This window comes from Pan troglodytes, chromosome 4 (genome assembly GCF_028858775.2).
Source record: "Pan troglodytes isolate AG18354 chromosome 4, NHGRI_mPanTro3-v2.0_pri, whole genome shotgun sequence".
Taxonomy (NCBI): Eukaryota; Metazoa; Chordata; class Mammalia; order Primates; family Hominidae; genus Pan; species Pan troglodytes.
The window spans coordinates 130449769-130466890 of NC_072402.2; the positions used below are offsets into that span (position 1 = coordinate 130449769).

The following is a 17122-nucleotide window of genomic DNA, read 5'->3' on the forward strand; positions in this document are numbered from 1 at the left end:
CTGAGGCAGGAGAATTGCTTGAATCCAGGAGGTGGAGGTTGCAGTGAGCTAAGACTGTGCCACTGCACTCCAGCCTGGGCAACAAGAGCAAAACTCTGTCTCAAAAAATAAGATAAATAAAATAAAATAAAATAAAATAAAATTTAAAATAAAATAAAATAAAATTTAATTTAAAAAAAAGTTTCTCCAAAGAATCAAACTAAATGTCCATCAATAACAGATTGGATGAAGAAAATGTGGTACATATACACAATGGAATATTATGCAGCCATAAAAATGAATGAGATCATGTCTTTTGTGGGAACATGGATAGAGCTAGAGGCTATTATCCTTAGCAAACTAACACAGGAACAGAAAACCAAATACCGCATGTTGTCACTTATAAGTGGGAGCCAAATGATAAGATCTTATGAACACGAAGAAGGAAACAACAGACACTGGAGTCTACTTGAGGGGAGAGGATGAGAGGAGGGAGAAGGGCAGAAAAGATAACTATTGGGTATTGGGCTTAATACCTGGGTGATGAAATAATCTGTACAACAAAACCCCATGAGATGTGTTTACCTATGTAACAAACCTTCACATGTACCGCCAAACCTAAAAGTTTAAAGATGTAAATAACATCTCTCCCAGATTTGCTTCATGATTTCTGCTTAAAAGACCCACAACATTAAGCGTTTCTGGGTATGAAACTACACAGGCCTCTCTTAACCATAAATTGAGATGCCAAGCACAACGAACCTGCTCATTAATATCAGGGTGGAAGTAAGCACAAAGATAGTTGAGAAAAGCAGCAGACCACTACTACAGGCATTAGGTAAAAGATTTTTATTCTTATTTAACCATGCTGCATGTATACATACAATACCAATATATACAACTTGAACAAATACAATTTATACATAAAATACAATGAAAGCATGGCTTTTGAAACTGATGCAACAAACTGTAATTTGTAATTTTGGCCAGCATACAGTATTATAGTAATGCTACTGAAGTTATTCATTAAATTAGTCAGACTACAGTATAAGTTCAAAGGCACTAGAAACATCTATGTTTTCTTCTAGTATTTTTAAGAACAAAAAATAATTTAAAATAAAACAAATGTATACATTAGGAAATTGGGCAGACATTGGTGTACTTAAATGTAAACGCTATCCATTCCTTAATTCACAGCCCTGTAGGAAAGAAGAAGACTTTCCTTAAGAGTTAAGGGGAAGGATATTAAAAACAGACTAAAAGGAAACAAACAAAACAAAAAACAACCAAAAACCATAATCATAGTTTTAAAAACATGTTACAGAGGAAGTAGCACCACCCCCTCCCCCAATAAAACCTTAAATTTTTGCTGCAAAAAGAAAAAAAAAACAACTCCCTTTCTCCAGAAAGGAAATGAAATGGCTTGTCAAATGGATTCTATTCATGGGGCAAACATGGAGATGCGACCCTTCCCTTGATTACTCATCTCATGCTTTATAAGAATCTAAACACAAATAGGAAACACGATGATAATTTTAACATCCTATTAGTATATGTAATTGTAAGGATTATTAAAGAAGATACTATAAACCAATAATTCTACCAATGCTCCTTTTAATAAATAAATATCACTTTTTAAATTAAAGGGAAAAGAGAATACCCATTCAATAACCTATTTATATATATGTGCCACTCATTTTAAATCTGCATATTTATTTCAAAAAATGAGCAAGTGTATTCATCTATATCGTCTCACGAAATTAACACTGACCTTACAACATATTTCATTTGTGGACAAAGACACAGTAAATGAGAGGAAACTACAGAATTGCTATGACTGGAGCTAAATGAATAGCTCTGAAGTCAGTGTCCCATATTTGCATATAGATATTCAGACCAGGCTTGAGGCCAGGCGTGGTGGCTCACACCTGTAATCCCAGCACTTTGGGAGGCTGAGGCGGGCGGATCACAAAGTCAGGTGAGACCAGCCTGGCCAACATGGTGAAACCCGGTCTCTACTAAAAAAAAATACAAAAATTAGCTGGGTGTGGGGGCGCAAACCTGTAATCCCAGCTACTCAAGAGGCTGAGGCAGGAGAATCCCTTGAACCCAGGAGGCAGAGGTTGCAGTGAGCCGAGATCGCGCCACTGCACTCCAGCCTGGGCGACAGAGTGAGACTCCGTCTCAAAAAAAAAAAAAAAAGATATTCAGGCCAGGCTTATGTATCAAATTTTGGTATTTCTGAGATGGATATTTAATGTCCATCTGGTATAATCAGTTTTAACATAATGCTTTTTTAAAAAAACTGCTATAGTAGGCGGGGTGTGGTGGCTCAGGCCTATAATCATGCCTGTAATCCCAGCACTTCGGGAGCCTGAGGCAGGTGGATCACTTAAGCTCTAGGAGTTCAAGACAGGCCCGGGCAACATGGCAAAACCCCATCTCTACAAAAAAATACAAAAATTAGCTGAGCATGATGGCATACAGCTGTAGTTCCAGCAACTCAGGAGGCTGAAGAGACAGAGGTTGCAGTGAGCCGAGATTGTCCCACTGCACTCCAGCTTAGGTAATAGAGCCAGACTCCGTCTCCAAACAAAAAACAAACACCCCTGCTATAGTAGCCTGCTTTTAGAACTTCTCAATTGACTTTTTATAGATCGGCTTTTTATTTTGACTTTTTATAGATTTATTTTTATTATCATGGTAGGGTGGGATAGAAAAAATATCTAACATACTGGCTTAAATTTCCATGTTTTAAAGCTTGATTTAAAAGTTACTCCTTTCCTATTAACTGAATTGTTAAAGGTTAGAAACATGAACTTCTAAAAAGAAGCGTTTTTTTTAACTGGTAAAATTAAGATTTCTTTAGAGTAATTACTAACAGAGTTAAATGTGTATCATCAAAAACATTTTATAATTACCAAAATATTCTGACCACACAAAGCTTTTACAAGACACATATTTACCTCAACTCTTCACAGTATCTAAACAATGCCCCACAGAGTTAAGTAATAAATTTCTAGCTATCTTACATACCACAAATAAATGCAGCCAGTGAAATGCAATTCTAATCACCTAGAAAATGTTCACCACACACAGGACATTCAGTATTCCAATTACAGAATGGACTTTAAATTTATGGGTACATTTTTATCGCCACCTCACGAGTACTCCACCTTCACTCACCCCTACTCTATACACAGCTTTGTCATTTAAAGTAGGATTTAACAAAACTTATTAAAATAATATTAATTTAATAAATACTAACTTATAAAGTCTCAAAATATTTTCAACCAATGTGTTTCAGGGCTGATTACATAATTTTGAAAACCACAAAACATATATTAAGTGGTTTAGGAGTAGCATAACTTTATTTTTATTTTATTTTTATTTTTTGAGGTGGAGTCTCACCCTGTCACCCAGGCTGGAGTGCAGTGATGCCATCTCAGCTCACTGCAACCTCCGCCTCCCAGGTTCAAGCGATTCTCCTGCCTCAGCCTCCCAAGTAGCTGGGATTACAGGTGTGCGCCACCACATCCAGCTAATTATTGTATTTGTACTGGAGACAGGGTTTCACCATGTTAGCCAGGCTGGTCTCGAACTCCTGACATCAAGTGATCCACCTGCCTCGGCCTCCCAAAGTGCTGGGATTACAGGCGTGAGCCACCATGCCCGGCCAGGAGTAGCATAACTTTAAAAAAATACAATAAAAGTTTCATAAGCAGCTAACAACAGAAAAAAATAATTATCTCTATTACAACTTATTTTACTATGAAATCAACATAGTTTTTATTTGTAGAGGAATATGGTCTAACTGGATTACCCAATAGAAGAAATTCAGAAAATAATATTTTATTTTTAAAATAGAAAAACAAAACAAAAAGTGTTTTAAAGGCAAAGTATTTAAAAGATATTTTTCTTGCTTAGCTGTATTTTCTGGAAAATGGAGACTCTTCTTAACTGGGAGACATAAAGTAATTCCCACCAAAATTTAGAACTCAAAGAAAAGCATCCATAACAGAATTTTTAAAAATATACACGCAGGCAAAGATAACTGAGCAGTATTTAGCTTCTTAATTTTCCGCAACAGTAGATCCTTTATATTTACGTACAATTCAATGTTTCAAGAGAACATGAAACCAGAACTTAAGGTGTATTTGATTTGAACTCAAACTGGCAAAAAAAAGTTAGGAAAGGTTCAGATGAAACATTTTCAACTTGTTAAAAAACATGTATACTCGCAAAGATTGTTAAATTATAACATTTTCTACAAAACATTCATAAGATCAGTCATCTCATACTTAAAATGCAACAAATGTTAGACAATTAGAATGTGTTCAAACAGGCTGGGTGGGTGTTAGGACGGAATCATTCTTTAGATGTACAGTCCAAACATTCATATATAACAGCGCAACATAGGACAATCTGATCTGCTTCTTTCTATGTGCAAAACAGGACACAGTTTTTTTTTTCTATTTTGAAATTCTAGTTACCTAAATATACAGTAGTTGGATAAATAGCTAATCGATTTACACATACATCTAAACTGTAACTCTCTATAGTATGAACTGTTCCCCCAACTTCCCTGCACAGTACAATTGAAGAGTAGTAGTACAACAATTTGAACAATCACCAGTTGTACAATTTTAATATGTTATATTAATATATGTAGACTAAAAGTTCTTAAGCAAATTATTATTTCCAGTCTTATTCATTGATCTACAACTTCCATTAATTGAAATTATAGAGAAGTCTTCACTGTTTTAATTAAAGATTTTGTCCAGGCATGAGAATATCACTAATTTTTATTGTGACTTTAAGTCTGTAACATTTACTGCAGTAAAGAGTCAATTACAGTTTCAGGCTTTGCAGAACGCTTTCTGTTTGGAGAAAAAAAGCAAGCATGAATGCTTTCCTAAAAGACTGAAATGCAAACATTTAACATTATATAGAAACTATGGGGTGGCCTGTATAGTCTGGAAACAAGCCAAAATTTGACACGTTTGACCATGGTAAGTGTTCAATTAATGCTTGCCTTTTCAGGCTACGGGAAGCTAACTTAAAGTAAATGCAAGAGGATGGCAGCCCACCCCATTATGCCAGATAGTGAAGGATAGGACAGGTGATAATTTCCAAGACTAGACTAGGTCATGTGGCCAGGCCAAGTGAGCTGCATGCTTGCCAGATTTGAACTTCCTGATTATCTCTTCTGAGGTACTCAAAAGGTGCAAGTGGATTCAGAGGAAATCAGAAACAAATCATCTCAGGCAATACCTGATGCATATGTAGGGGACTTATGGAAATGCTACATTAATGTATTATATTTACTGCAATTTTGCCTAGCCCATCTAACTATGTGTTTCTAACGAGGAACATCACATTGAACATATCATATAATGTAACATAACATCAATAAACCATTTAATGCATGTATTTGTCCATGTTTATGGCTACCATTTTCTTAGGGTTTCCATGGTTATAGCAGGCCAATTCCAGTATACAGAGATGGTGAGTTTGGCTCATATAATGTTGGGCCACACGATTTTTTTAATGTTAAACTAAAAAAATGACGTATCTTAAAATGGATGTTCTGGGAAACGTATTCAAATATCATATTATTTATTCGTTTGCTTTAGGGTCCATACAGTTTAAAAAAAAAAAAGTAACTAAAATTGACAGATCTCAAGTAAATAATTCGAATTTCTGGCTTTTCCTTAGAAAAGAGAAGATCCAGGCCAGGCACGGTGGCTCATGCCTGTAATCATCACACTCTGGGAGGCTGAGGTGGGCAGATCACCTGAAGTCAGGGGTTCGAGACCAGCCTGGCCAACAGGGCAAAACCCCATCTCTAGTAAAAATACTAAAATTAACTGGGCATGGTGGCAGGTGCCAGTAATCCCAGCTACTCAGGGCACTCCAGCCTGGGCAACAAAGTGAGACTCCATCTCAAAAAAAAGAAAAGAAAAGAAAACAGAAGATCCAGAAACAATGAGCCCTCTATTTCCATAGATAACTAGGAAGAGAATAGCAGCCACTCACTTTAGACAGGACTGCTCACCACTGCCAATTTTTCTCTTACGCTGGGGACAAATGTCTTACCATTTATCATCACACTTGCATTGTCATTTTATTAAAAATGGAAAAAAAGATACATCTAAAGGGACTCGTGTTTCTTAGAACTGATTTGCTTCACTACAATATGCTTGGCATGTGTTGGTATAGGAAAGTTTTTAACCCCTCACCTAAATGCTAAAGAATGTAAAAATTTGTACATTTTTAATATTCAACTGTTTGCCCAACCCTGAGTTCAACCATCCCAAATTTATAAGTGTTAAGTCATGTCTATGAGATTATGTAACACAAAGATATCAAAACCGTACAACTTCATCCCACATGTAACTTGAAAGTCCATGCACTCAAAGTAGGGAAAAAAGCAGCTTATTATTTCCTACATTTCAGGAGCCCCAGAGTCTTAAAATCAGCTTAAATAAACTGAACAGTCCTTGATGTAGGAAAGGGAAAGGAAAAAAAATAAGCTCCAGCCCAGGACTCCCATATCCCGATTTCCCTGAGCTTATGTGATGATACATGCAGACTACCCAACAGTCAAAACCAGTGCCCAAAGGAGAGGGGGAAATGTCCAAGGAAGTTCTCCTTAGCTGGTGACTGAGGAAATCAAGGTTCTTGGGGCACCTGACAGAAAAACTAACCAGCTGAATACAATACCTTGGGAGACCAAACAGGCAAATTAATTAGCATTTCATAAGAAGAATTAGTCTAAGAATTAAGGAATTAAACCCATTATACATTTGGAAATAACAGAGTGAATTAAAAATAAATTCTATTACTCAGGAGCCTAAGAAGTTGGAAGACCTTAATTCTTTGGCCAGATTTTATTTACTCAAATTCTAATACACAAGGAATTTGATTTTTTTTTTTTTTTTTTTGAGACCAAGTCTTGCTCTGTCACCCAGGCTGAAGTTCAGTGGCATGATCTTGGCTAACTGCAACCTCCGGCTCCTGGGTTCAAGCGATTCTCATGCCTCAGCCTCCCCAGTAGCTGGGATTACAGGCATGCGCCACCATGCCTGGTTAACTTTTGTATTTTTAGTACAGACAGCGTTTCACTATATTAGCCAGGCTGGTCTCAAACTCCTGACCTCAAATGATCCACCTGCCTCGGCCTCCCAAAATGCTGGGATTACAGGCGTGAGCCACTGTGCCCAGCCAGGAATTTGATTTTTAATAAATCAGCCAAAATATGTATCATGTTTTAACTAAATAAATTTTGACTTCCTGTACATGTATCTAATTAGAATACCTCAATGCCTTCGTTTTACCAGATTCAAGGACAGTCCTTACCTTCTCCCTGTCTTTGGCCTTGCTTTCCCCTTTGAAGTTCGTGGTCTTTCTAGTTTCATCAAAGACTGACGCAGACTCTCCTCAGTATAGGCAAGATACACGTGAGAAAGGTCCACCTCAAAGGGCTAAGTAAAAGAAACAAACACAAAGCACTCTTAAGGCAAAGAGTTAAAGCCAGATTTGGGGGAAGATTTAAAATACTGAATAAACTCCTTGATCAAACCCACAGAAGCTAAAACCAAAGAAATGTCTAATGACATCATCTTCTAATCCCAGTATCTAAAATGTACTTAATAAAGGTTGGTGAGTAAGAAGCCCTGATACACTATAAATTTCCTTGGACGTAAAAACTGTTGCTGTTTTTCTTAAAGCTGCCGCCTCTTCTTCTTTTTTTTTTTTTTTTTTTCTGAGACGGAGTCTCACTCTGTCGCCCAGGCTGGAGTGCAGTAGCGCGATCTGGGCTCACTGCAAGCTCCACCTCCTGGGTTCACGCCATTCTCCTGCCTCAGCCTCCCGAGTAGCTGGGACTACAGGCACCCGCCACCACGCCCGGCTAATTTTTTTTGTATTTTTTTAGTAGAGACGGGGTTTCACTGTGTTAGCCAGGATGGTCTTGATCTCCTGACCTCGTGATCCACCCACCTCGGCCTCCCAAAGTGCTGGGATTACAGGCGTGAGCCACCACGCCCGGCCCACTCCCTCTTCTTCTTGACCTAGGACTAGAACTAGCTTTGAAGAGAAAGAAAGACACATTCTAGTCTCCACCCATAATCCTACGACCCACAGTGGTAGTGAAAAGAGGACTCCAAAGAGTGAGTCCATGCTCCTCTTGTGGTGGGAATAAGCCTGACATCAAGACTGATGGTAAGCAGAACTGTCCTCCTCAGCACCCCATCCTAGAGCCTTTATTCCCAAAAGATCAGCCCATTTTTCAGCAGAGCTGATTAACAGATATCAAGTTGATAATACAATTTAATGACTCATATTCCTATAAAGAAACAACAGTAGTTTTGTGTGTGTGTGTTTTTTTTTTAAGTACTCTTACATCTTTCTCCTTTTTATCAGGTACTGGGGTTTGCTTCCTCATGTTATTTCCTGTATAAGCAACACATTTCTCAAAAAAAGAAAAGGGAGAGAGAGAGAAATGTCTTAATTAGTAATCAATACTGTGAGTTAGGCAAATAACTGAGAAATCCTAACATTACACTAGTAAAACACGATTTGAATGCTAGAGCAGAAAGGGCCCCAGAGGTCACTTAGTCCCACACAGCCCCTAACTCTGACCATTTCCACCCAGACCATGATCTGTATGTTACAATTAATTACATGGAATTAGAAAAATATTTTATCTGCCCTACTGGATTCTCATCTGATTCATCTACTGGACCACGTTCCTCCCCACTGTAGCCAGCACAATTTCTAGACCATAGGAAGTACTCTTTGATTATTACGTGAAAGAATGAAGGTAATACTCACTAGCTGCCATTCTCCTATGTCTTCATTCCAATGGACATAGTTTTCAATCATTTCCTTTTAAAAGGGTGAAAGATAGCCTATTTTTAATATTTAATAACATCTAAAATATTGAAGTCATAAAACTAAAATCTTAATAACATTGAGTAATAAAAGTCTCAAAACATTATATACTGATATAACCTTTTTATAAATTCTAAAATACATATTTCTTAGGAATGCATGCAGATGCAATAAAACTAAACGAAAATGAAAAAACAACAGAATGAGAAACTTGGGAATTAAGATAATGATTACCTTGGATTGGAAGAGGCAAAGGAATGAAATAAGGGAAGGGGAAACTGGTTAGAAGTAGTTATTATCAGGGTCCTAGATATTGTTTTGGGTGATGAGTTCATTACAAAATAACTAAATAAAAGCAGGCCATCCAAGGACCAATAAGGAGAATGTACCATGAACCCAGGACTAATTCCATGTACCTGAGGTCCAAAAAAAAAAAAAAATTACTAAGACTTATTTTCAGACAAATTTCTTAAAACTGTATTGAGATTCAAAACAGATTTTTAAAAAATTGGCCAGGCATGGTGGTTAACACCTGTAATCCCATCATTTTGGGAGGCCAAAACGGGCAGATCAACCTGAGCTCAGGAACTCAAGACCAGCCTGGCCAACATGGCTAAACCCCATCTCTACTAAATATACAAAAATTAGCTGGGTGTGGTGGTACACGCCTGTAATCCCAGCTACTCGGGAGGCAGAGGCATGAGAATCACTCGGCTGCACTTGTTGCCCAGGCTGGAGTGCAGTGGTGCAATCTCGGCTCCCTGCAACCTTCACTTCAACTTGTATGATAATGGGCGCTGAATGAAGGAATGGGACCTACACCTTGATTCTGATCACATATACATGAATCTGAGTTCGTCTAAAAGGCTAGATACTCAAACAGAGATTATGTATTAAAAGTTAACAACTAAAGTGAAATGTGATGGCATTTGTTCAAAAAACTGTACATTCAATAACTGAAGTATTAAGTATTTATCATCAGTTAAATTAGAAATCTTTGTTCCTTAATCCCAGTCAAGCGACTATCTCGGTCAGAGAACTTCCTTTTTACCTGATAATCCCGAGGTATAAAGTTATCAATAATAAGCATCTGAAGTCGAAGCTCCCGGCTAAGTTGCCGAATGTTCTCCAGTAGGCCTTCAATTTCCCTCTGATGTTCTTGTTGGAGATCAGCCATCTACCAGAAAATCCATAAAAATATTATGAACAAACAAGACTTTAACTACAAAACAGCACCATCTCACATAGGATGCTTGTCTAAGAAACCTTGTGAGAGCTTACCTAGTTCTTTTATAAAAATGATAAACAGCGTGACACTATCAGCATCTATTCTACACTATTTGTTAAGGCTGAAAAGAAACAATTTAGCCTAATAGATAAAATTAAAAATTGCACATAAAGAAATATTTTATTTCTTTTAAATTATAAGCTTACATTATGATTATTTATAAATTCTTAATCAAAGAACTCCTTTTTAAAAAATCCAGAACTGCATTAGTAGGTAATTTCTAAGAGAACCAACCTCTGACTTTGCAGCCATCAGCATAGTCCAAACTTTCTTTAACTTCTTGGTCTTTCCCTGTGCTTCCTCTTGCAAACTGGTATATTTTTCTTCAATATCCAAGCGTTCTTGCTATGACAAAAATTAGTAAACTTCAGAATAAATTTCTTTGTAAAATCAAATATCTAATTCTTTAACAAATGACATAAATGTTTAGCAACTCTGATCTTCAAAGCAATCCATAAATATGCTTTAAAATTTCAATACGATTATAGATATTTAGCTTTCCACTAGAAAAGTTAAATCTCTCTGGCAAAATACCAAACTAAAAACAGAAAGTCACATTACCTCTTTTTCCTCAAGTTCTCTGCGAAGTTGCTCTGCTCTTTTCCTCCTTTCTTCCAGTTCCATGTTAGATTCTTCAAGAAGTTTCTCTTGTTCCTCAGCTTTGGCCAACAAGTCAACCCCACCAACAATTACCTTCTTTTCCAGGGCAGATAATTTTTCCAGCAAAGACTGATGCTCTTGTCTGTTGATTAGAATGAGAATACTCTATATTCACTGATGATCTATTATTCTACTAATATCATTTCCCAAAATTTAAAATTTGGATATACAATTTCAAAATAGAAATATAATTATGTAACATCTCTGCCAAATTATACCACTGTGTAGTATCGATTTCTAATTTAATTTATAACTCATTCTAATTCATTGATATGTTTTCCTATCACACGGAAATAAAATAACCAAAATAGATCTAGTTTTTAGAAATACACTATATCGGACCCTTCTATCCAAAATAGCTACACTGGAGACAAAAATCCAAGCTTTTAATTACTATTCAATTTTCCTATTTTATATATCCTATGAAAAAACAGAAATTTAAATCATGAATTCATCTCAATTCAATAATACTCACTGGGCTTTAAGAAGATCTTTTTCCCGTTTCTCTAATTCAGCTCTAGCCTTGTTTCTTTCTTCTTCTTCCATGTCGAGCTTTGTTTCAAGTGCTTTTCTCTCCTCATCAATTTTTGCTTGCATTTCAATCATCTTGTCTGGGGAGACTTTCTTTTTTCCTATTTGAATCATTTAATTGCAACAATCACTAAAATGAATCAATGTTTCAGACTTATATAAATTACCTCCTTCAATATAGAAATGCCTACACTCCTCAATAATACAAAACCAATTATCAATATTTTAAGGAAATCAAACCAATAATATCATGCATTTCCATTTATTATGCTCCTAGAACTTTATAACTCATTGCTAAATTCAAACTGTTGTCCAATTGTACAATGATAACTAAGAACAAAAGCGAAAGAGAAGCAAAATAGATGAGCTAAATAATAGGAAAAGAAAGATTAACAGGAAAGCCAAATTAAAAAATATATATGTCCCCAGATAACAAATATAGGTTAAAAAAAAAGCAACATGATTCTTCAGTTACTTTTTCCTGATAACCAAGTATAAAATCAAGTGACTCCTTAAAATATCTTCCCCAAGTTCACACAAAACAAGTGAATAAAAGTCATATATAGGTATAAAATGCACAGATAAAAATATCAGGCAGAATTTACATCAAGTAGTTTTAATATATTTTTCAGAGTTTTTCTAAAATTTTTGTTTAATAACATTAAAGTATTTTATTTCACAGCATACTTTTAAAGGAAAAAATTCTATACTATGTAATTATGTAACAGTTACATACACAGTAATTAACCAAGCATTTCACAGTTGCTGAGCTGTCAAGATATATCATCATACACTAAAGGAACAACTAAAATAGCTTGTTATTATGTCAAACTCAGGACCCAAAGACTCCCTAAGTCAGAGTAAACATGCCAAGTGTCAAATATAAGTAGAAATACTACCAAATAATAAAGCTGGAATATGGCTTCCAATTGATTATTTTTGCTAATAATGTCTAATAAAGTATTTTACATACATGTAATAGGTGCTCAAAGAAAGTTTATTAATGAATTTCAAAATAACAAAATCCAAATGAAAAAGAGAAAATAAAACTAGCTTATTAAACTGGTGATGAAACTGAATCAAAGACAATTCATTTCTGGTCATACAGTTTCTTACAAACACACATTCCTTCAGAAAACCAATAACACTTTTCATAGAATTGGTCTGAGGCTCTCCTAGAACCTTTCTGTCATTCTTAACTTCCTTCCCAAAGAACTACAGAAGAAGAGTGTAAATCATAAGAGTGTATAAATTGTTAATGTCTCCACCCAAAAGCTAACCCCCACCACCTAACAAGGAAAAAGAACTGAAAAATAATTATGATGGAGATATATAACTGAGTATATTTTTTCAGGAACTATGAAATGAAGAATCATTAATAGGCTTTAACTCTTTATGACAAAATTATGTAAAAAACTCTAGGGTTTAAAATACATTATTTGTATAGAACTGTAAGTCCAGAGCAAACCTAAGGCACGAGACAAATGAAATAAAAGAGTAAATAAAAGCACTGATCCAAATTCATGCTTTGGTGTGGTGTGATTCATTGCATTCCAAAAGTCAGGATGTAGACTGATTCTATTTACTGGCTTGTTTGGCACAGTCATCTGTATTGAATCTTTTGAATTAGCTGTTAAAAAATAACTTTAAAATAATTTAACTACTATTCCCAAACTACTTCCCATCAGTCATACTATGTCTTAGAAATTTGAAGAAGAAAAGTATCAGTTCAGGTATATAGTAAGTATACGCATTTAAAAAAGTGTAACTTCCTTTCCACCTCAGAATTATAAATATTTAAAGACAAAATGGGACATATGTTAAGACAAAAATAATAAATGCATGAAGACACTGATGCTAACAGTATAGAGGAAATGATCTAATCAACATATGAACAGTAGTATGTACAGGCTTCAAGGGTTCTAATTGTTTCAATAGTTAAAAACAGTTTCAAAACCCATTAAGAAGCAGTAAAATAAAAAGTTTTTTAAATAAAAAGATTTTACATGTGGAAATACAAAGACACATAACTGTTCATGCATTAATGCATTACATTAGTAATTTAAAACCATTCAGGTATGTTTCCAAACTGATACTTTAGCAGCAAAAATCTTATTGTGGTCTTGTAACACTTTCATGAAGACAATCAAAGATATATAGCCAGGGTTAGTTTCAAAAGCCTAATATTTAAGTAACATATTACTTTAGCCAGAATCACTCTGATAAATCATTATATTTCTCCACAAATAATATTTTAAGCTAAATGTGAATATGTGCTAACTCTCCTAACCAGGTATTTAAAAATGTGACATCAGTAAAAGTCACTTTTATATGTATTTTTCAAAGGACTTTTTTTTAAAAAAAACCTTCTTAAACAAACCAATCAAACAAAAAAGAAATCTATTTCTAACAATGCATGATAAAATTCAGCACAAAATTTCAGGCAAATAAATATTTTTAAAAGTTAATGCCATAAACAGTATTTAACTAAACCAGACATAAGTAGCAACATTTTTTTATTGCCCTTTGCCATGTGCTCTAACCAATATTGTGAACGTTAACCGGCCAGGGTAAGTCAAAGGGGAAGAACTTCAGGGCAGTCTTAATTGAATTAATTTCATTTTTATTACATAAGCAACCATGGCATAACCAGGCATTTGATTCTTGGCTTTAAGAAAAAAGGAGAAAAATGTTTGAATGTGAAATAATTTACACTTGTATTTCCAAACTTTGGCTTAATGAGTCTTTAAGAATTTAGGGAAAAAAATGAAGTTCTTTTTAAAAGCTAAAGTTGAAAGATTGTTAAAAATACAAAAGACAGATACTTACCTGGTAAAAAAAACTACTAAATTTTAAAAATTTAATGTATTTAAATAACATAGTTCTTTATAGGATAAATAATTGTACCATGTGGAGTGCAAATCAATCACACCAACCTGCTTGATCTTGCAATAAGAAGTAGTAAGCAAATCGCAGACAGGAAGCAATACGCACAGAGATGAGGAGGAAAAAAAGGAAAACATTATTTCTCTTGTGAAACAAAGAAAAATATATAATAGCATTCATTTAAGTGTAGAAATAAAAATCAAACCGTTATCAAAACTGAAATAGAGCCCATGTAAAAAGAAAGCATATTCAACACAACGAGAGATGTCATTTAAGCAAGAATATTAAAGTTAACTTAGTCTTAGATTATAACTCAAGTCAATCTCAAGATCTCACACTGATTCCCCAAGTCCTGCAAAGGTCACAGTTCAACACCATGTGGTTATGCTAACAGAAGACATGGAATTAGGAACCTGCTAAGATCTGGGAAGTAATCTAAAAGGGCAAAACAGAAAATTAAGGCAATTTTAACAACTAGTACGTTTAAAGTGACAAAATTCACACTGTCCATATCAAAAATGTCCCAATTCAATATTTCTTTTAGTATATGGATCTATTATAGGCATGCTTCACTTTAAGAAAATCTAACACAAAAACCTGAACCAATCCAACAGATAAATTAGATTACAGTAATTTCCACTGATTATTTGATTAACAGAAAGGTCTAATGAAGAATTTTTAAAGACACAAGTTCTCCCAATACATCCGATTTCCCAACCGGATTAAGGGCTTTTTTTTTTTTTTCCAGAAAATAAAATTATTACATAAAATGAAGTATACCTGTACAGTAACAAACTTACATTCCTTCTATTAGTAGATTTTTAAGGGTAATTATAAACAATGATTCTACAGGAGTCACTGCCAATTAATGACTCAAGCAAGAAACACCTTTTAAAAAGGCCATTGAGATATTTAAAAGGGAGGGTACACACAGCAACCACATGCTAGGACAACCATCTCTCCACTTCACCAACACGCCCACATTACAAGAAAAAAATTATGTGCTAGGTACGCAAATAGGAATTAAAACTTCTTGAATTGAACAAAGTACAACTCATTTCATAACCTACTTTCATATAACTACTCTTTAAGAATTAAGTTTTAAAACAGAAAACTAAATTGCAACGCCTCCCACTCAAATATTTTCTCATATTTCACAGTTTATTATACAAAGTAATACCTCTATGTGGTTTCTAATGCAATTCCAAGTATTTTACAAATTATCCTTTGAAATGAATTGTTTTGGTAACTTGCCTACAAACTGTCAATAGAGAAGGAGATTTCTAATATTCTTGGAATTATTCTTCTAGAAAGCTAAAAGCATAAGAACAATAAGCAATTATTTTTGTCATTAGTTTTGAAAGGGTAAGTATATAGATAATGCTTTAAAAGACAGTAAGCTGCAGGCTGGTACAAGAAAGCAACATTACTCCCCTTTCTTCTGAAAATAAAATATAAATAAATTAAATTAAATAACACTTTTCAACTTAATTGTTTTAACAAAAGCCTTTAAGTTTGAAATAAGTCTAGATGGATCCTGCATAAAATTCACGTGATTCTGCATTCTCTAATCATACCTTAGAAAATCTCTTAAAATCAGCCGGGCACAGTGGCTCACGCCTATAATCCCAGCACTTTGGGAGGCCGAGGCGGGCAGATCATGAGGTCAGGAGATCGAGACGATCCTGGCTAACACGGTGAAACCCCGTCTCTACTAAAAATACAAAAATTAGCCAGGAGTGGTGGCGGGCACCTGTAGTCCTAGCTACTCGGGAGGCTGAGGCAGGAGAATGGCGTGAACCCGGGAGGCGGAGCTTGCAGTGAGCCAAGACTGTGCCACTGCACTCCAGCCTAGGCAAAAGAGCAAGACTCCGTCTCAAAAAAAAAAAAAAAAAAAGAAAGAAATTTTCTTAAAATCTATCAGGTCATACAGAAATATGGATAAATGTCCATTTGAAATAAAACACTATTCAATTCATCTTTACTTGCTTCAAGCTTTATGTTTTTCTTTATTTGGGAGCCTTTAATCTTAAGCTACCACTAAGAATAGGACACCAAAGTGTAAAAAATTTGTAATTGTACGACATGTTATAATGGGCACTGGTGTACTTCAAATATAATTTGTACTTTTAGAAATACAAGATTTGATGTTACGTGTCCCTTATTCTGAGCAGGATTAGAAATGTGTCATGAAACCTAAAAAATAAGCATAAGAATTATTCTTTTATACAGCTTACTAGCTCTCTTTACATTATCTCAATTGCAAAAGCATGAATCTCTCTTCCATTGTCTCAAACATAAGCTAAAGCCTATGTTTTAACAATTATGATTAACTGGAAGCAATGAAAGGGGGTGGAGGAATCATCACATGCTTTGTTCTACTGAGGAATCCAACATGTATTCTTTAGGTAATGACAGGGAGTGGTGCAGCATTGCTCAAATGAAGCCCATGGGTTATGGAAAAGCCAAAGCTCTGTTAGAGAATGTAAGAGCTACCACTCACTAGGCAAGAACTTATCCAGAGGTTTCTCTATGACAGAACATGTGGAGTCTGAACTACTGCTGCTGCTACTGCCTGGAAAACAAAGAAATGAGCCCAACGGGAACCAAAGAAAGAGGAAACAAGAAAATGAACACACACACAGAGAAAAATTCAGTTTTCAGAGAAAAAAATTTTAAAGGACAATCAAGCTTTGTATTAAAGAACCAAAATTTACTTTCCTAAAAACCAGTCTTGGTAGTTTATCCAATATTCTCTACTTTACAAAGCCATACAGAGGAATTAGAAAGTGTACTGCTTTAAGCAACTACTGTGGGCAGATCCTACTGGTCACCTAAAGCCTAATCATTCAAAGGGTTGAAATGACAAGAATAAAAAAT

General features: G+C 35.1%; 1 protein-coding gene across 7 annotated transcripts in view; it reads right to left on the reverse strand.

Moving 5' to 3' along the window:
• Nucleotides 1-17122, reverse strand: part of KIF3A (kinesin family member 3A) — a 48565-nt gene that overhangs the window by 2975 nt on the left and 28468 nt on the right. Inside the window, exons 10-18 of one of the 7 annotated variants that reach the window (XM_009449491.4) lie at nucleotides 14293-14301; nucleotides 11301-11457; nucleotides 10727-10907; nucleotides 10400-10510; nucleotides 9929-10054; nucleotides 8818-8871; nucleotides 8387-8455; nucleotides 7342-7466; nucleotides 814-4152 (exon numbers count right to left, since the gene is read on the reverse strand). In XM_009449491.4, the coding sequence (XP_009447766.1) occupies nucleotides 4095-4152; nucleotides 7342-7466; nucleotides 8387-8455; nucleotides 8818-8871; nucleotides 9929-10054; nucleotides 10400-10510; nucleotides 10727-10907; nucleotides 11301-11457; nucleotides 14293-14301 (890 nt within the window). In that variant the 3' untranslated portion in view covers nucleotides 814-4094. Of the gene's footprint in view, nucleotides 1-813; nucleotides 4860-7341; nucleotides 7467-8386; nucleotides 8456-8817; nucleotides 8872-9928; nucleotides 10055-10399; nucleotides 10511-10726; nucleotides 10908-11300; nucleotides 11458-14292; nucleotides 14302-16745; nucleotides 16818-17122 lie in introns of those variants that run through there. The other 6 variants (XM_016944947.3, XM_054684037.2, NM_001246521.1 and 3 more) reach the window with 6 other exon arrangements.